The 19,446-nt window shown below is 45.7% G+C and overlaps 2 protein-coding genes across 5 annotated transcripts; both read left to right on the forward strand.

Annotated features, from left to right (window-relative positions):
- The first annotated feature begins 368 nt into the window (after positions 1–368).
- TEDDM1 (transmembrane epididymal protein 1) lies at positions 369–2,633 on the forward strand. The gene has a single exon (XM_063807726.1). The coding sequence runs from the start codon at positions 369–371 to the stop codon at positions 1,089–1,091; it is 723 nt and encodes a 240-aa protein (XP_063663796.1). The 3' UTR covers positions 1,092–2,633.
- A 6,283-nt stretch (positions 2,634–8,916) lies between these two features.
- On the forward strand, positions 8,917–17,796 carry GLUL (glutamate-ammonia ligase). 4 transcript variants are annotated; one of them, XM_009437547.3, is made up of 7 exons: positions 8,917–9,007; positions 11,933–12,111; positions 13,392–13,553; positions 14,289–14,435; positions 14,804–14,931; positions 15,135–15,334; positions 15,963–17,796. In XM_009437547.3, the coding sequence occupies exons 2-7, from the start codon at positions 11,946–11,948 to the stop codon at positions 16,279–16,281; spliced, it is 1,122 nt and encodes a 373-aa protein (XP_009435822.1). In that variant the 5' UTR covers positions 8,917–9,007; positions 11,933–11,945; the 3' UTR covers positions 16,282–17,796.
- Positions 17,797–19,446: the final 1,650 nt, after the last annotated feature.

Consider the following 19,446-nt stretch of genomic DNA (forward strand, 5'->3'; position numbering starts at 1 on the left):
CACCGAATGTGTAGGCTTTTCTTGAGAAACATTTCCTCTTTGTGGGGGAGCAGTGGGTGCGGTGAGATGATAAAAGTAGGTGGAAGGCAGTTCTTTCCAAAGCCCAGAACTTTAAGTGGCTGCATAAAGTGAGGCTGTGCCTGAGTATCGCACTTCTCTCCTTCAGTGGACAGATTGATGGTTCCATGGGAACCTTTATTGGTCATGTGTACCCAGGGCTGTTTCTGTTCTTATATGGACTATATCAGGCAGTAGTAATATCCAAAGCTATAATATTCAGTGACTCTCTCCTGTATCCTTTGTCCCCTCCCAGGAATAAGGGAAGATGTGCTAGGCTGTGGAAAATATCCTATGGAGGTTTGTTGAAGATGGTGACCGGCTCCCTGTTGACAGTTTATGAGGTCAGCTGCATTAAAGGAGGGTTGATATTGATGAACAGGGAGCTGCCACCAAGGTTCATGTACCCCAAAGAGTGGCAGCACCTCACCATGTTCATCCTCCTCACTCTTAATGGCTGTGTGGACTTCATGAGCAGGAACGTGCTGCCTCAGAGGTGTGTGGGCCTAGAAAAAGGTACCCTGGTCCTGATCATCTACGAGCTCCTGCTGCTGATGGTGTCACATATTAAAGATTCAGAAGGGGTGGAGCTGCACATTCATTCTCTGCTCATCTTGGTGGTGTTCCTGCTGTTGCTGGTGTTGACTGCAGAGCTGTGGGCTCCCAACATGTGTCATCTCCAGCTGATGGAGACCTTTCTGATTCTGATGATGGGCTCCTGGCTGATGCAGGCAGGCTTTATTCTATACAGAACTGTCTCTGGCTACCCATGGCAGGACGATGACATCAGTGACATCATGTTTGTCACCACCTTCTTCTGCTGGCATGTGATGATCAATGCCTCATTCCTGTTGGGAATCTATGGCTTCTCTTCCTTTTGGTATCATTGTTTCAGACCCAGCTTGAAGCTGACTGGGCCCAAAGAAGCTCCATATTATGCAAGCACTCCAGGACCCCTCTACAAGTTGCTACAGGAAGTGGAGCAGTCAGAGAAAGAGGACCAGGCTCTCCTCCTTCCAAAGAGCTCCCCCTGAGACAGGGCCTACAGTGGCTGTCATATCGTCCACCTCATCTTCCTCCTGTGGGCTCCTCAGCCACGAGCATGGTACCCTCCTTGGTAAAGGTAATGGCCTTGAAGGCTAGCAGTTGGTCCTGTCTGCTGGTTCATTTTCTTTTCTTTTCTTTTTTTTTTTTTTTGAGACAGAGTCTCGCTCTCTTGCCCAGGCTGGAGTGCAATGGCACAATCTTAGCTCAGTGCAACCTCCGCCTCCCGAGTTCAAGCGATTCTCCTGCCTCAGCCTCCCGAGTAGCTGCAATTACAGGAGCCTGCCACCATGCCCGTGCTGGTACATTTTCTGTCCCTGAGCCTCTAATTACTGAGAAGATAAGGGGAGAGGGATTGAGAAAGAGACACTGATGGGATTTGCGGGAGGGAGGGAAAAGGACCAGGAGAACACTTTTTCTTAGTGTGCAAGAAAAGCCACCGGGGGAAGAGAATGCAACAAAAGGAAGAGCTGTGAAGGGAGGACAACAGAGTCTAGCAGTTATGCTGTCACTAGCGTCATCAGGCACAAGGGATTGCCTTTTACCTGAGGGAATAAAGACTTCTCACAACTCAAAACTGGACCCATTCAAATCCCATCTTGATAAAGAAAAGTGGGTACTTTACGTGCTCACCAAAGTGGTGCCACCATGTGGAAATAGCATGATAGAATTTATAATTAATTCATACAGGCTGAAATTATGCTCGCTTTGCCTCCTTCTCTCTCCGCAGCTTTCAAGAATTGGCTTCATTTCAAACTTTACATATAAAGTGAGACTTTTTAAATACTTAATAACATTTCAAATTTCCATAATTTAAATTTGTATAGAATTCAACTGCTATAGCATTTTTATAGAATTCAAATGCTTGGTACTTCCCTGACTTCTCATTTTATTACTCTTATTCTAGCCCAAACTTTCCTTTTCACCATGACCACCCTTGCACATGCAATTTAGCAGATACCATTCTTGGGTCTTTGCAAATTTCTTTTCCTTGCAAATCACAGCCAGTCATCCTACAGTCACATATTTACCATGTTATTCTATTCCCAGAATAAACCTACATCCACCCCCCCACCGCACCAAGTATCCCCAAGGTGGCCTTCTCCAGAACTCTTATTGATTCCCTTGTTTTGGAACTCTTGGGCACTTACATTAAATCTGCTTTGTTAGTTTGCTCATACAGGTGACACACTTTCTTTTATACTGCTGCTGAAATCATTTTCTTTCAGAAGGTTTTTCCTCACCCACTAAAGTACAGGCTCCTAAAGGGAAAAGACTTTGCCTTATCCAAGTTACCAAATTTCCTATGTATACTCCAGCTATGGATCATGGTTATGTTTAATAAAGGCTTCTTTGCTTCCAGAGTCTTCCCTAATCCTGTTTCTTCTAAATGTATTGCTGGACAGGTTGGAGGTTTTGTGAATCTCTCTGGGTGACAACAACAGTCCTGAACACTGAGTCACTGCCTTAGTAATGGGCCCACTCTCTTCCTTGTTTTGGGGTATAATAAAATCCAGTAACTTGTTTCTGAAGTTGACTCTGTTATTGTTTTTAATCCTCACAAATGTTTCTATAAGGAGTCTCTAGAAAACTGAGACTCCAGCAGGTTGACTTGCCCAAGTCTCACAGTTGGTATGAGGCAACACAGGAATTTAAGTGCAGGTGTGTCTGACGCAAGTGTGACTGTGTCCTCTGGGCCACAATGACTTTGCTAATGGCAATGGAGAAACAAGTTATCTCAAAATGAAAAAAATGAAATTGTGAAAGAAAGAAGACGGCTGGGCACTGTGGCTCACGCCTATAATCCCAGCACTTTGCGAGGCCAAGGCGGGCGGATCCCTTGAGGTCAGGAGTTCGAGACCAGCTTGGTCAACATGGTGAAACCCTGTCTCTACTAAATATACAAAAATTAGCTAGGCGTGGTGGCCCGCACCTATAATCCCAGATACTCGGGAGGCTAAGGCAGGAGAATCACTTGAACCTGGGAGGTGGAGGTTGCAGTGAGCTGAGATTGCACTACTGCACCCTAGCCTGGGTGACAGAGTGAGACTATGTCTTAAAAAAAAAGAAGAAAAAAGAAAGGAAGGAAGGAAAGAAAGAAAGAAAGAAAGAAAGAAAACAAACCAGAAAGCCCAGGTAAAGCAAACAGCACAGTGTAAACACCCTAGACCTCCCTTAGGAGTGTGTTTATGCAACACTTTCTGTCCCCTACCCTGACCCCCATCTCCCCCGGGGGGTGAGAATCTGGCAGACTCTCAACTTCTGACTGGGTCTTACATTTCTGGGCTCAGATCCAAAGCAAGGACTGGGGATAAGACTTGTTTGTGACCAAGGCTTCTAAAGTTTGCCATTTCCCCTTTACTCTTGGTTCCTAGCCTTTTTTCAATTACTTTTCTTTGGGAGCCTTCCTTTTCTCTTTACCTCTCTTACACATTAATGGGAGGTGATGAAAAAGCACAAACACTTAGCTGCCTGTTTCCTGTAATGAGGCCTAATTCTATAACAATAAGCCTCTGGTAATCAAGTGATACCCCCCAACATAATAGCTTTCAAATATTCAGTGTAGGCAATAAGCCTGCATGTTATTAACTTACTAGATTTAAGATGTAACAGAAAGGTCCTCCCACTAAAGGCTACTCAAGAAAAAACTCAAAACACTCAAGCTTTGGGGGAGTTTGTCATTCTCACAAAATTCCACCAGAGGGCACTAGGTTCACACCACCCCGGCCAAGCTTCTGATTCTCCAACCCCAGTAAACAAGTCTCCAGAGAACGGGTTTAAAAGAAGTGGAAGAGGAGAACGGACAGGAAAAATCCAGAACCAGACTAAGAATTGCCCAAGCATCCAGAAAACATACCCTAGGGCTGTTTGTTTCCTGTTAAAATTTGGCGAGTCAATGTGAAATAAACAGGGATCCAAATTAACTAATGAGGTGGGAGGGGAGGGAGGAAGGGCTGTGGATCCCATTGAGTATTTCTTTGGGAATGGTACCAACTAAAGCACATACTCTGATCTAAATAATTTTTTGATCAGAATGCTAAATTCTCTAAATTTTTTAATTAGCTTCAATAATGTTCCAATCAATCTACAGAACAACAATCTGTACAGTGTAAATTGAGAATAAAGGACAAAATGTATCTTAAAAAACCCCAGATTCACAAAACAATGAAACTGGAGGCAGATTATCAGATGTGAAAAATGATCTCCAAAGAGTCCTTCAAAGAGAATCTTTCCTACGGTGTTGTTTTTTTCTGCTAATCTAGTTATTCACAAAGAAAATATATATTGAGTGTCTGCTATACAGAAGTCACTGGATAAGCATACCCAGGATTGAGAGGTGAATGGTTGCTCCCTGTCCTCTGCACCTCCCTCAGTGAGGACTGTAGGAATTTCAGTATTTTAGAGATGGTGGCCCCGGAACAGATCACCCACAGACCAAAGAGACTAAAGGAAAGGGAACAGAAAAAGAACAGCACCTTGAAAGCTCATTAGGCTCTAAAATACTAACCTAACGTGACTTCATCAAGTTACTATGAGTTATCTAAGCCTCAGTTCCTCATCTTTAAGATAGAATGATGTGAAGATCTAATTCTAGAATCGTATGGCTTTAATTTTCTCAATAGGACATTTTCCCCAGGTTGTTAACTAAGATGAACTTGATTCTTCCCAACTTTCCACGTAGTTTCCTGCTAGAGACATGATTCAGGGTAGAGCTCAAACAGACCCAAACCTTCCATCATAACATGCAGTTGGGGAAATGAAGTGTTCCTTGTATTTGACTGATTTCAGCACGCATCCTACAAAACTCAAATCAGGCTACAGATATGGCTGAGACGTGAATTTCCAATTTCCTGTCTTGAACTGAAGAATATCAAACAATCAAAAACTGTAAAGAACAATTCCTCCATTCTTAGTGCTAGTTATTGAACTGAAGTATAATGTAAATGTAGTCTTTCCTTCTCTAATTGTATAAAGTGAAATTTGAAAGCTTGGCCAACTACAGCTTTTCCCTAAATTATGGTTTAAGAATAATGCTATCAACTTCCAGAGCTATTTCTTTTCTTCTTCATTTTTATTATTATTATTTTGATTTGGTTTAAGATTCTACTATGGTCCATTCTTTTGGAAAGAATTGATGTTGGTTTATTACATAATAATAATTTTTAAAAGAATATTATACAATTCTGGGTTGGGTTTCCAGGGTGTTCCCCAACCCTGAGTCTCAATTGTATCTCTTTAACATGATTTAAAGGTCTCACTGAATGCCTGTTGAAATCATTCATACACAGGGAAAACTCCATTTCCTAAACAGAAAAGGTTTGGTCAATGTGAGCCCTACCCTAAATTTTGTGTCTAATATGGCAACCACACAGGCCCTGGGAAGGCACTCCAGATCCCCAGGTAAAGGACTTCATACTTGCAGAGTGAGAATGGATCCTTTAAAAGACAGAGAAAGGGCCAGGCACAGTGGCTCACGCCTGTAATCGCAGCACTTTGGGAGGCCAAGGCAGGCGGATCACAAGGTCAGGAGTTCAAGACAAGTCTGGCCAATATGGTGAAACCTCGTCTCTACTAAAAATACCAAAAAATTAGCTGGGTGTGGTGGCAGACGCCTATAATCCCAGCTCCTCGGGAGGCTGAGGCAGGAGAATTGCTTGAACCCGGGAGGCAGAGGTTACAGTGAGTGGAGGTTGCAGTGAGCCGAGATTGCGCCACTGCATCCAGCCTGAGCAACAGAGTAAGACTCCGTCTCAAAAAAAAAAAAAAAAAAGAGAGAAAAGTTGTTTCCTAATAGAGATAAGATTTGGGAGTAGAGCAAAATCCTAATACAAAGCTTTTATTTCAGGCAGCAGAACAACATTGAAGAAATACTTTTAATCTCAGGCTATTTCTGCAGATTTGGAACAAAATCTTTCCCTGTAATTGCTCTCCCACTCCACCCACCCCTTGGACATGGCAATTCTACTCTAAGAGAGAAAAATATGACTTCAAAGCACATGCAATGGAACCCCTTGTCAGCACTGATACGGTGTGTACCAAGAAACAGAAAAGTTCATGGGTTGAAGCATTCTAATGCTCTTTTTATGGTGGGGGTGAAGAATGGGGGCGGGTGGCAATTTAGGGAAGAAGGGGAAGGAGAAGAAAGGGCAGCAGACACAGCAAAGTCAAACTGGATGAAACAGGCTGTTTTACTTTTAACTTCTCTAAAAGTACAGTCTGGGTTTCTGCGGGTGAACCAGTTAAGGGTTTTCTTCTGCTTTTACTTCTCGCCTATGCTCAAGCCTCCCTGGTCAGTTCTTGGACTCATCTGTGCCCTAATTTCATCATTTTAAGTAAATGTGGGGCTGGCCAAGGAGGACAAGGCCTCTTGTTCACTCCTGAAAGAGTCAGTGGTCATGTATTATGTTCCTAACCCTTACAAAGCGTGCCCCTGGTCACATGAATGGATCAAAGCAAATCCATTTCCATTCTTGGAAAAGCAGCTCAAAGCACATGTTCTCTTGATGGTGCCGCTGTCACTTCTGTGTGGTTAACAAATATCATTTATTGAACACTCACCCTGGACACTACTGGGGGATATGACAATGAATAAACTGCTCAATGAGGTCAAGACATCTAGGAAGGGAAGCAGGCACTCAAATGGCAGAAATACCATAAGCCTGCAGAACCGCACTCGCGCCTTACCATTCCGTTCTGTTATGTTTGTCATCCCCACCTCAGGGGCTGGTGGTGTGTGCAGCAGAGGCTCTGGCTTATGGTTCGTAGTTTGGTATCTGGAAATGATTAATAACATCTTTTAAAATAAAAACATCACTTTTCTCCTCCTTTGCTCCCCTTCCTCGACCATTTAAACTCAAACCTTTACAGAAAGAAATGAAGACAGCTCACTGTGTTACCAAGGTTAAGTCCAGTTTGATATAATGAATGGTAAAGCATTACACTGAGTCAGAAAAGTTGTATTCAAAAGTCGCTATGGGGAAAGAAAGAATCCAATCACCTCAGATTATAGAACTTGGCCTATGATAATTATAATTGCTGTTTTCTAAACATTTACGATGCACCAGGGGACTACTCAATCTCTTCTGCATGTGCTATCACAATTAATCCTTTTATGAGGTAAAAATGATTATCCCTCTTTTATTATAGATAAAGAAACAGGCTTCATGTGGCTAAGTGATTTGGCCAACACAAAGCTGGTATGAAGGGAAAGCCCAGATTTGAACCTAGGTTTACCTGACTTGCAGCCGTGCCTTTAGCCACCACAATGTAATGCTTCAAGGGGCAGCACTGAAATTTAACAAGGAATTTGTAAGGCACCTTACACAATCCAAAATGTCACCAGTCTGAAACATCCCAAAAAACCCTGTTTGAGATGAATGCTGCATCTGTCATGTAAAAGCACTACAGTGTTATACACTCTTAAAGGAAAGGGATGTTGACCGAAGAAGCCAAGTTATGTGTGTGTGGTCGCAGGCAACATTTCTTTTCCACATTTGCGGTACAAAACATAACCAGAACAAACTTCTTCCCTTCCTCTTCCAAAGGCACTGGAAGCATAAATTCTTGCTCTTTAAACTGAAAGAAGCAATAAAATCTGGACACCATCAGGTAGATTTCAGGCACTAAAAATAGAATGATCGAGTAATAAATAGTACGGATAGCAGTATCTACCTACCTACCTACCTATGTTGTGTCTCTAGGTACATTTCAATATTGTGTTCACATACACATTTTCCCAACCATCACGGCAAGCTGAGAGGAGAGGTATGTATTCCCATTTTCCAGATTAACAAGAAGCCGCACTTGATAAAGCAAAATCAGGGAGAATTCGTTAAAGGAATTTCTTGACAATCCCTGGACTTCAAAGGGGGCAAGTGAACACCTCGATTTCCTTTCAGCTGCTCCGGGGGCAGTTTGCACACAGAATTTCAAATCTAGTGGGCGGCTCCACAGGTCATTTTCGATGACCACTTTATTTTGCAGATGAGGAAACTTGGGCCCTGAAAGACCTGCCTAGGGTCTGGCCAGCGGTATGAGACAGGTCTCCAGACTTAGTTTCTACCGCCCTCCAGAATCCTCTCTGTAAAATTAGAGAAACAGCACGTTGATTTCAAATGTGAAATGGCAGAGTTCTGTTTATTTCCCCAGACCCAAGAGAGCCGGAGCGGGCGGCTCTTCCAGGCCTTGGGAACCCCGGCCTGTCCCTAGGCCCGCGCGGCACCCGCCCTAGCCCAGGCCCGCCCAAGGTTCCCTCGGGTCCCGCGCCCCGCGCTCCCTCTCAAGCTAACCCCTGCCCGCAGGAAGCGGGGCTCGGAGGCTCCCTCGCAACAAAAGGCTAAATTCGGTTTCCCTGGTTCCGCATTTCCCCAGGGAGCTCTCCTCGTAAAACTATTCCCCGTGAAGGCGGCAGGGCAGAGGTCCAGGGCGGGCTTTGCTGGGAGCCTCGGGACCCCGGGTTGGGGGCCGTGGGGCGGCACCTGGCGAGCTGGCGGGCGGGCGGCGAGCCGAGGCTTCCCGGCCTGGCGGCAACTCGCCCCTCTGCCCTCAGCCCTCCCGCCTCCACTCCCTTCCCCCACGGCGCCCTGCCCCTCCCCCACGCCCTTTTCTCTTTCTTTCTTTCTTTCCCAGCTCGCTTGCCCCCACCCCAGCGGCGCCCGCCGGGCTCCTCGCCCAATGGCCGCGGGGCCCGGGACCGCATCAGCTGATCGGCCCGGGCTCCTGGCCTCTGGGAGCCAATCAGGGCACCGGGGGCGGCCCCGGGCCGCGGATAAAGGGTACGGGGCTGCTGGCGGCCCTGCAGAGTCGAGAGTGGGAGAAGAGCGGAGCGTGTGAGCAGTACTGCGGCCTCCTCTCCTAACCTCGCTCTCGCGGCCTACCTTTACCCGCCCGCCTGCTCGGCGCCCAGGTAAGTCCCCGGACGGCCCGGTGTCACGCAAGCGATGCGCGCCGCTCCTGCTACCCCGCGAGGCGCGCCGCCCAGCCTCTTTTTTCGGCTACCTGCCCCTCCAGTCCCAGCCCTACGCTGCGGCCTCTCCGGCCCATGCCGGAGATCCGGCATGAGTGCTCCTCCCGCGTGCTTCCGCCGCCGGTGGCTTGGACCCGTCGGGGCTGGCGCTGGTGGGGCGCGCCCTTGGCCAGGCTCTGGGAAGGGCGGGGTGAGTTGTTTTGATCTTCTTTTCACTACTTGCGGCCGAAGCGCCGCCCCTGGAGGCCTTTGGGCCGGCTTGCGCCCTGGGGCTCGCAGTGGTTTGTTTGCGCTGTGGATGGAGTGGCGGTGCGGTCCTCTGTGGAGCGCAAATAAGGCGCTTGGTTGGCGCGGGCGCCTGGCTGCCTTCCTCGTGGTGGGGCCTTCGGAGCAATCGTCCTGGTTCTGGCGATGGTTGAGACGCCTCGATTGCGGCGTGTAACGGTGAGCGTTGTTTGGGCGGCCGGCTCCCGCCTCGGGGTCCCGGGGGCCTTCCAATGTGACCGAACAATGGAGAGCCCGGGCCTCGGCGCAGTCAGTGGAGAAGCCGGGCCGGGCGGAGGCAGCAGCAGCGCGCAGTCCCTCCGGCCTGCGCCCCCACCCTCCCCCGGACCCCCCAACCCCTCGGCGGCAGGGTATGGCCACCTCCGTGAGGCCCTGAGATTCGGACGGGGGCCCGAGGGTCGGAGCGCCCACTTTAGGGACATTTCAGTGGGAAGGGGCTGCTCTCAAAGTGGATAATTATAACTCCCTCGGGGGCGGGAAGCGGGGATCCTCCCCCAGCCGCAAGTCCACGAAGAAAACAACGAATGAAAATTATGAAGACAACGAGAAGTCAGACTCCTCCGGGTCGCGCTCCAGCTGCTTCGGCTTCGTCGCCTACTCTGTGAACTCCGGGGAGAGATCTCGAGTCAAGATTAAGACCTTAACCCACCAACCTGCCTGTTCGGACACCCCCCGGGCCGGCCGCTGTCTGTCCCCTTCTCCATCGCCCTCTCCCAGAAAGCTCCGGTGCTTGGACCAGCTAGAGTCTGAGAAAGAGGAGAGGCGCGAACGCCACTCCAAAAAGAGAAGGGTTAAAGAGGGCAACCCTAACGATACGCTTGACTTTCTGTGGCTGGGGTGAGTGAGGGGGCAGGGAGGACGACCCCGGAGTTGGTGGGAGCTGCAGAAACGGCTGAAAACTTAAGAATCCATTTCCCCCACGTAAACTTGGCACCGCGGCAGCAGCAGTTGATAGAGTGGCACTAGGCTGCTGGCATGCAACTCGGCTCACGGAAAAGAGCAAGAGATCCGAAACTGAGGCTTAGGACAAAGTGTGCATGATATTGGTGGTGTAACATGTTGGAGAGGACAGCCGAGAAATTGGGTTGTAGGTTGTTTTTTTTTTTTTCCGACAGAGTCTCTATCTGTTGCCCAGGTTGGAGTGCAGTGGTGCAATCTCCCGGCTCACTACAACCTCTGCCTCTGGGGTTCAGGCGATTCTCCTGTGTCAGCCTCCCGAGTAGCTGGGATTACAGGCGTGCACAACCACGCCCGGCTAATTTTTGTATTTTTAGTAGAGACGGGAGTTTCATCGTGTTGGCCAGGCTGGTCTCAAACTTCGTACCTCAGGTGATCTGCCCGCTTCGGTGGGTTGTAGCTTTTAGCGGGAGCTAAAGTGTTCTGGGATGGAGGTGGGAAGTAGGATTTGGCCGGCTGAGTCTTCTAGAGGCAATATTGGGGTGTTGGTCTTCCCCAAGGGGAAGGGTGGTGAGGCTGAGGGAGAAGCAGTTATGTTTTCAGCTGGGCAAACATGGACGGTTGCCCGTAGAAACTTTGCCACTGTACTTCAGAACGTTGCCCTAGTCGTTGGAGGAGAACAATGTGTTCCCTTTCTAGCCACCCTGGTCCACGGAGGGAGGAGGGAGAGAGAGAATGTTTCCTCTTCGGCTGTTGTGGCTTCAGAGTTTCTCTTCTTTCGGAGGTTTTGTGGTAGTGGCTGGCAGTTATTAGTATGCCTCATGGCTTTTAAATTTCCAGATCTTTTTGATTTAGAAGTGGAAATTTCCTAATTACTTGAAGTCTTGTAGAATTCCATAATGTTGTGATTCTTGCCCACTATCTTAAGTGAGACTTTGCATGAGACCTATGGAAATTACGGCAGCATTCCCCTTAGAATCTGGCTTGAATCAGCTTTTGTGTAGGAAACTGCTAGCCTTTTAAAAAAATATATTGTAACCTTGTTTCATCCTCAAATCTAAATGTGTAATGAGTTTTCTTTTGGTGGGGAGGGGCGGTGGGTTTGAGTTAAGACCACAGCTAGGATGAAAGGCAAAGAGAAAAACAAACTGTGGAAGCCAAGCCTGTTCTGTGGCTGGATTTTACTTGTATTGGAAGAAGTTCTATGTTTTGTAAATTTGTGTATTGGTTTTGATTTGTTTCCTCTGATAGTTTAGTATTTGGATAGTTTAGTGTTACCTCAGCTACACTGAAGGAATAGACCTTAGTCCTCACAAGTATAAGTTCTAGCTTGGAAGCCTGGGTTCTGCAGTAGCTGTGGAACTTAAGCCTCTGAGCTCAGGGATGCAGAGGCATTGAGTTACTACCAAGGGCCTGATCTTTTCTTTAGCAGGCATCTGTGTTAATTGTTTCGAAAGGTGGTGATCAGTTTTACAGCCTATTATAAAGGAGATTTTTGCCTACTATAAAACTAATCCCCCTGAAAGAGTGAGTAAACATAACTTTTTGTGTGTTGACTTCCACAAGGGAAGGAGTTGGCACTTACACTCTGACTTTTGATTCAGTCGTCCTTCTTGAGCCATTTTTGCAGGGGATCAGTTTGGAGTGGGCGTTAACAATGTTATTTTTTTTTTTCTTCTCCAGAACACCTTCCACCATGACCACCTCAGCAAGTTCCCACTTAAATAAAGGCATCAAGCAGGTGTACATGTCCCTGCCTCAGGGTGAGAAAGTCCAGGCCATGTATATCTGGATCGATGGTACTGGAGAAGGCCTGCGCTGCAAGACCCGGACTCTGGACAGTGAGCCCAAGTGTGTGGAAGGTGAGACAGCAATGTGGAGTGGAGCACATGCTGGGTGGGATCTGCAGAGGGGTGGGCAGCAGCCTTTGACTCAGCCTCTGGATTAGGCCTCTTTCTTCTGTTTGTAAAGGTTTTCTAAGGCAGGGCTTTTCAGACTTCATTCAGTCAACATTAAGCTCCTACACTGCCTCAAAGCAGAGCGACAATGGAACCCTTTATTTCAATGGAATTGTGCATGTAGGCCAGTGTATTGAAGAAAAACTAAGTCTGGTTTATGGAGAGTTGGCATGGGGCTTAGAGATTGCCGACCTGGACATCCCCACTTAGCTGGCTCTAAGGCACCCTCAGAAAACCACTGCTCTAACCTGAGAATGCCATCTAGTTTACAAACTCTTAGAAAACTGTGTTTAATACTCATATCACTGGCTTCTAGATGTGAAGTAAATGCTCTACAATGGTTTTTAAATAGGACTAATTTTTAGTTGATGCCACTTTTGGAAATTCTTAAAGCTAATTGCGTATCCCTCTAGGAGCTACAGTTAGATTATAGTTGTGACCTTCATTTCTCAGTCTAGAACAAGCCATAGTCTTCCCTCTTCTGGAAAGGGGCCAGAGGAAAGTATCATATCCTGCCTAGTTTAGGGTAGCTTACTTTTCCTTTTTGAGTAAGTGAATGATCATAATACAAAGCCTATATTGTGTACTTGCTATGTGGCAGATGATAGTGCACAGACACTGAAGATACAAAATGAGAGTCTCGTCTCTGCCTTCAGAGAACTCAGTCAGCTAGAGAGACCAAACAGCCTTCAAAACAGTGGGAAAGGTGGATAGGTGATAAGGGAGCATCCTAGAGTAAGTCATCCTGCTAGTCGTCTGTTCCCTCATCTATAAAATAAGGACATAACTTGCCAGAATACACTGGGGGCATAAGAAGGACGCAACACATTACCTAATGGAAGAATCAGAATCCTTCACTATCTCAATATTTTAAGTGACTGATAGGATGGTAGTGATAACAGAATGCTTCAGCTTGTCTCCTGGAAGACATTTGGGAAGGGAGTATCTGATATATTTCTTTTAAGGAATTGGTACAATGGTCTTACTTGGAACTCAGATAGGAAGGGCTATAAGATCAGGTACAGGTGCCAGGGTGTACATATTAATGATGGCATTTATACCTTAATGAATTCCTGGAAAAGAGATCTTTAGAGATGGGAAGGTGAGTGAAGGGCTGGCTGTATTTGCATTGCTTGGAAAGCTCCTGTATGTTTTAAATGTAATTTTCCCTCTTTTTGCCCCAGAGTTGCCTGAGTGGAATTTCGATGGCTCTAGTACTTTACAGTCTGAGGGTTCCAACAGTGACATGTATCTCGTGCCTGCTGCCATGTTTCGGGACCCCTTCCGTAAGGACCCTAACAAGCTGGTGTTATGTGAAGTTTTCAAGTACAATCGAAGGCCTGCAGGTGTGTATAGCACAGCTATGGATGCCCCTCCTCAATCTGTGAATGCTGTGAAGGGGAGGGAGAAGACATTCTGAAATCAGCATTGGGAAGACTAGGCAATTTCAGCACTATTTTAAGAATCTGAGTGATTCTTTTCCCTGAACTTCTGCTTTGAGGAAGAGATAATATGGCCCATCTTTCTATGGTCTTCTCTGTTGGTTGCATAAAATAGCATTGGATTTGTCCAGATCTGTTTGCCAGTCTTGGAGTCCCCAGTAACAGCCTTCCTGCCTGGAATGTAGGCCAGGACAAATGTAAACCAATGGACAAATGTTTCTCAAAAATTATAGAATGGCTCCAAGTGCCTGAGAAATGAAGAATAAATCTGACAACCAGAAGCAGCTGTCTTGTGAATAGAGGGTTAAGTGCCTGGCATTTGGTGCTTGGGAGGTGGCCAGAATGCAGATAAGGTGAAAGTTGCCGTGTTCTAAATCCACTCCCGTGTGACTTGGTTGTAACTGAGTTTAGTTAAAACTGAAGTCTTTCAGAGTCTTCCTACAGATGTACAATTAACAGCTTCTCTCATTTTTCTGACTCAGTGACTCAGTGATCCCAAGAAGGCCTATACTGGGTCAGTTCATACCATAGTGCACACCTCAGTTGTATAGAATCCAAGGACTATTCTCCCATCAGCATCAGTATTCAGCATCTATGTCTTTAGATCCCTGATGGCGTATTATTGACTCTTTTTTCTAGAGACCAATTTGAGGCACACCTGTAAACGGATAATGGACATGGTGAGCAACCAGCACCCCTGGTTTGGCATGGAGCAGGAGTATACCCTCATGGGGACAGATGGGCACCCCTTTGGTTGGCCTTCCAACGGCTTCCCAGGGCCCCAGGGTAAGTCTCCTTGGGTTAGAGGTGAAATTCCCAGAAGTGTCTAACTGTGCAGGAATGCCCCTTCGCAGGGATGGGAATGACTTTCAGAATCAAGAAGCAAAATAATACAGTAAAGGCGAAACAGCCCTCACATCACCAAAGTCCAAAAATGGATATGAATATATAAAGTAAGGTTTTAGGGGGAACCTTTGGCCCCACTGAAGCTGTGGTGAAGAGGAACTCCCCTATTGCCCCTCCCCTGCCCCGCACCTCCAGATGAAGGCAAGGATAGTGATTCAAGAGGGCAAGGCTTAAGGGCCTTCTGATCTCTGACTTTGGGATTCTCTGGATTTCTTGACTCTTAGCGTTTTGTCTTGATGCTTCTGTAGGTCCATATTACTGTGGTGTGGGAGCAGACAGAGCCTATGGCAGGGACATCGTGGAGGCCCATTACCGGGCCTGCTTGTATGCTGGTGTCAAGATTGCGGGGACTAATGCCGAGGTCATGCCTGCCCAGGTAAGTATAGCTCCAATCCATCAATGAAGAAGGGTAGGTAGGTGCACATAGGACTTTTGCTAGTAAGGGCTGCTGATACACCACTCACTAACCCAAAACCTAAGAACGGGTTGGAGTACAGGTGAGAAGAGAACAGGTTTAGGAGCTTCTGAGTTGGAGTGAGCAGTTAGCTTTGTTTTAATGGCCAAGCTTCTCGTTTCTAGTGGGAATTTCAGATTGGACCTTGTGAAGGAATCAGCATGGGAGATCATCTCTGGGTGGCCCGTTTCATCTTGCATCGTGTGTGTGAAGACTTTGGAGTGATAGCAACCTTTGATCCTAAGCCCATTCCTGGGAACTGGAATGGTGCAGGCTGCCATACCAACTTCAGCACCAAGGCCATGCGGGAGGAGAATGGTCTGAAGTGAGTACCTTCTGCTGGGGCCATCTTTAATCTCCTGTGGCAGAAAACTTGGGAGGAGACTTAGCAATCTCTCAGCAAAGTCTCCTTTGCAGGATGACTTGCAAATATTTGCCAAAGATGAGTAAACTTGACTTCTCAGTCTGGATGTACTTTAGGTGTTGACACTTGCCTTCACATTCTCTCATTTTGTTCCTATTTGAAAAATACCAAATAATACTTCTGATTCACAGTGATAAATATTTGTTATAATTTATATAATATATATTAGTCATATATCATTATATAAATATATATCAATATATATATTTGTGACATGTCATGGTGACGGAAAAGTTGACAAATTCATGCATTTGAAAATCTTTTAGAACTAAATTAGTAACAATACAGGCATGTGGATAAGCTTAATGCTTATGAGGGGGAGAAAGTTTAAAATGATTAGTCTTTTCAACAAATAGTAACTTTCTACTGCTTGTCGGGCACTGTTCTGACCACTGAGACACACAGGTAAGAAGACGCAGCCACTGCCCTCATGAAGTATTTGTTCTACTGTATCATATTTTGGTGCACTTCATTCTTGGCTCCATACCTGGAGACAAGGTTGGACCGCCATCTTTTCTGTTTCCTCTAGGTACATCGAGGAGGCCATTGAGAAACTAAGCAAGCGGCACCAGTACCACATCCGTGCCTATGATCCCAAGGGAGGCCTGGACAATGCCCGACGTCTAACTGGATTCCATGAAACCTCCAACATCAACGACTTTTCTGCTGGTGTAGCCAATCGTAGCGCCAGCATACGCATTCCCCGGACTGTTGGCCAGGAGAAGAAGGGTTACTTTGAAGATCGTCGCCCCTCTGCCAACTGTGACCCCTTTTCGGTGACAGAAGCCCTCATCCGCACGTGTCTTCTCAATGAAACCGGCGATGAGCCCTTCCAGTACAAAAATTAAGTGGACTAGACCTCCAGCTGTTGAGCCCCTCCTAGTTCTTCATCCCACTCCAACTCTTCCCCCTCTCCCAGTTGTCCCGATTGTAACTCAAAGGGTGGAATATCAAGGTCGTTTTTTTCATTCCATGTGCCCAGTTAATCTTGCTTTCTTTGTTTGGCTGGGATAGAGGGGTCAAGTTATTAATTTCTTCACACCTACCCTCCTTTTTTTCCCTATCACTGAAGCTTTTTAGTGCATTAGTGGGGAGGAGGGTGGGGAGACATAACCACTGCTTCCATTTAATGGGGTGCACCTGTCCAATAGGCGTAGCTATCCGGACAGAGCACGTTTGCAGAAGGGGGACTCTTCTTCCAGGTAGCTGAAAGGGGAAGACCTGACTTACTCTGGTTAGGTTAGGACTTGCCCTCGTGGTGGAAACTTTTCTTAAAAAGTTATAACCAACTTTTCTATTAAAAGTGGGAATTAGGAGAGAAGGTAGGGGTTGGGAATCAGAGAGAATGGCTTTGGTCTCTTGCTTGTGGGACTAGCCTGGCTTGGGACTAAATGCCCTGCTCTGAACACGAAGCTTAGTATAAACTGATGGATATCCCTACCTTGAAAGAAGAAAAGGTTCTTACTGCTTGGTCCTTGATTTATCACACAAAGCAGAATAGTATTTTTATATTTAAATGTAAAGACAAAAAACTATATGTATGGTTTTGTGGATTATGTGTGTTTTGCTAAAGGAAAAAACCATCCAGGTCACGGGGCACCAAATTTGAGACAAATAGTCGGATTAGAAATAAAGCATCTCATTTTGAGTAGGGAGCGAGGGAAGTGGTTCTTAGAAAGATGGTGATCTGGGATTAGGCCCTCATGACCCTTTTGGGTTTCTGCCCTGCCCACCCTCTGGAGAAGGTGGGCACTGGATTAGTTAACAGACGACACGTTACTAGCAGTCACTTGATCTCCGTGGCTTTGGTTTAAAAGACACACTTGTCCACATGGATTTAGAGATAAGAGTTGGCTGGTCAACTTGAGCATGTTACTGACACAGGGGGTATTGGGGTTATTTTCTGGTAGGAATAGCATGTCACTAAAGCAGGCCTTTTGATATTAAATTTTTTAAAAAGCAAAATTATAGAAGTTTAGATTTTAATCAAATTTGTAGGGTTTCTAGGTAATTTTTACAGAATTGCTTGTTTGCTTCAACTGTCTCCTACCTCTGCTCTTGGAGGAGATGGGGACAGGGCTGGAGTCAAAACACTTGTAATTTTGTATCCTGATGTCTTTGTTAAGACTGCTGAGGAATTATTTTTTTTCTTTTATAATAAGAAATAAACCCCACCTTTATTCCTTCATTTCATCTACCATTTTCTGGTTCTTGTGTTGGCTGTGGCAGGCCAGCTGTGGTTTTCTTTTGCCGTGACAACTTCTAATTGCCATGTACAGTATGTTCAAAGTCAAATAACTCCTCATTGTAAACAAACTGTGTAACTGCCCAAAGCAGCACTTATAAATCAGCCTAACATAAGATCTCTCTCATGTGTTTGTGATTCTTTCAAATCCCTATGTGCCATTATATTCCTTTATTTCCTAAAACAGGCAAAATAAGCTCAAGTTCATGTACTCTGAGTTTTTAAAACACTGGAGTGATGTTGCTGACCAGCCCTTTCCTGTACCTCTCTAAGTTGGGTATTTGGGACTTCAGGGATTAAGTTTTTCACCTAGACTTAGTAACACACAATCTCGGCATTTCCTAGCCTAGAGGTTTGTAGCAGGGTACAAGCCCCACTCCTCCCCCTTCCTGTGCTCCCCTGAGTTTGGTTTTGGCTTACCATAACATTGTTTTGACCATTCCTGGCCTAATACAATAGCCTAACATAATGTATGATTAACTGGCTTTACGATTTCTATTCTCTGCTCTCAGTGATTGATTTAAATAACAAGTATTTGCTACCCTGGTTGAAGCCTTCCAAGGCTGGCTATGCCCTAGGCATGGGCTCGTCCTTGGGTGTATCTTGCCTTGCAGGAAGACCAGTGGACCAATTGTGATTCTCAAAAGCTCTGTGTTGTCACCTGTGCCCTTGCCCCTTGCTCTTATCTTGGTCCGAGTATCTGGGAGTTCTTCCACCTTATCCTGGCCAATTCCTACCTTCGTTCATTCCTCATGAGGTTGGGTAAAAGCTCCCTCCGGCTCCCATGATGCTGTGCATATACCTAGCAAAAAGCAATTATTGGACACATTGGAGTGCAATATTATTAATAGCATTAATACTACTACTAATGTGGGCAATAGTGATTGTTTTTAAAAGGCAGTATACTCTTATCAGTGGGAGGTAGCTGGGGCCTGTGATAGTTTTTAGAGATAACACAAGTTCTTCAGGCAACTGTGTATTTTACACTAGTCAAGTAATCCTAGATATCCGTGTTTTTTCTTAAGAAAGTTGGCTCGTAATATGATTTAATATTCAAAGTAGAGTCATCTACCTATTAGCTTGCTGGCGTGGTCCTAGTTTATGCCTGTTGTTTCAGCATGATTGTTGAGTACCCTCTTTCATCCTTAGCATTTTCTTGATTTTGTTGTTAAATGATGTATACCCTTATTTCCATTGAATCTCTACTTCCACCTCCCCAACTGAAGTTGTCTTCCCTTTGCTTGGCCACCCTTACAGCCTTTTGGATGGTGTATCCTACACAGTGTAAGCACTAAACTGAAGAGGCAGTGGGTTGGTTTAGCACTAAACCAAAGAGGCTAAACTGAGCACTTTGGATTTTGTTCATTGTAATCAATTCTATGACAAAATGATTGCATGAGAAGGAATTTTAAATTCATAGGATCAGAATTTAGGTGAAAACAACTAGCATATTTGTTTCTTCTCCCTCTCACCTAGAATTAGCTTTGACCTACAGGTCACAGTGCAATCCCCTTGTATTTCTAAGGTGTTTTTTATAGTTCATTTGCAGACAATGGGTTATGTGATAACTTCTATCAGTGATAGATTAAACAGAATAATGACCAAGCTTTCAACCTTAAGGAGTCAGGCCAGTATTTACAAAAGGAGGTCTCCATGAACTCCTTAAATATGAGTTCCCCTAATATCATCTTGCCAGGTACTAAATAACAACTGATAGCACAAGCTATAGGGAATTTGAAAGAATTCCATGGATGGGTGCTGCCTAGGG

The sequence above is a fragment of the Pan troglodytes genome, chromosome 1 (genome assembly GCF_028858775.2).
Source record: "Pan troglodytes isolate AG18354 chromosome 1, NHGRI_mPanTro3-v2.0_pri, whole genome shotgun sequence".
Taxonomy (NCBI): Eukaryota; Metazoa; Chordata; class Mammalia; order Primates; family Hominidae; genus Pan; species Pan troglodytes.

What these genes read in the sequence shown, in the direction of transcription:
- TEDDM1 (XM_063807726.1), top strand. Translation starts at nt 369, where the DNA reads ATGGTGACCGGCTCCCTGTTGACAGTTTATGAGGTCAGCTGCATTAAA.
- GLUL (XM_009437547.3), top strand. Translation starts at nt 11,946, where the DNA reads ATGACCACCTCAGCAAGTTCCCACTTAAATAAAGGCATCAAGCAGGTG. An exon ending in TGAGCCCAAGTGTGTGGAAG is followed by an intron (nt 12,112 to 13,391) that starts GTGAGACAGCAA and finishes TTTTTGCCCCAG; the next exon opens with AGTTGCCTGAGTGGAATTTC. An exon ending in CGGCTTCCCAGGGCCCCAGG is followed by an intron (nt 14,436 to 14,803) that starts GTAAGTCTCCTT and finishes ATGCTTCTGTAG; the next exon opens with GTCCATATTACTGTGGTGTG.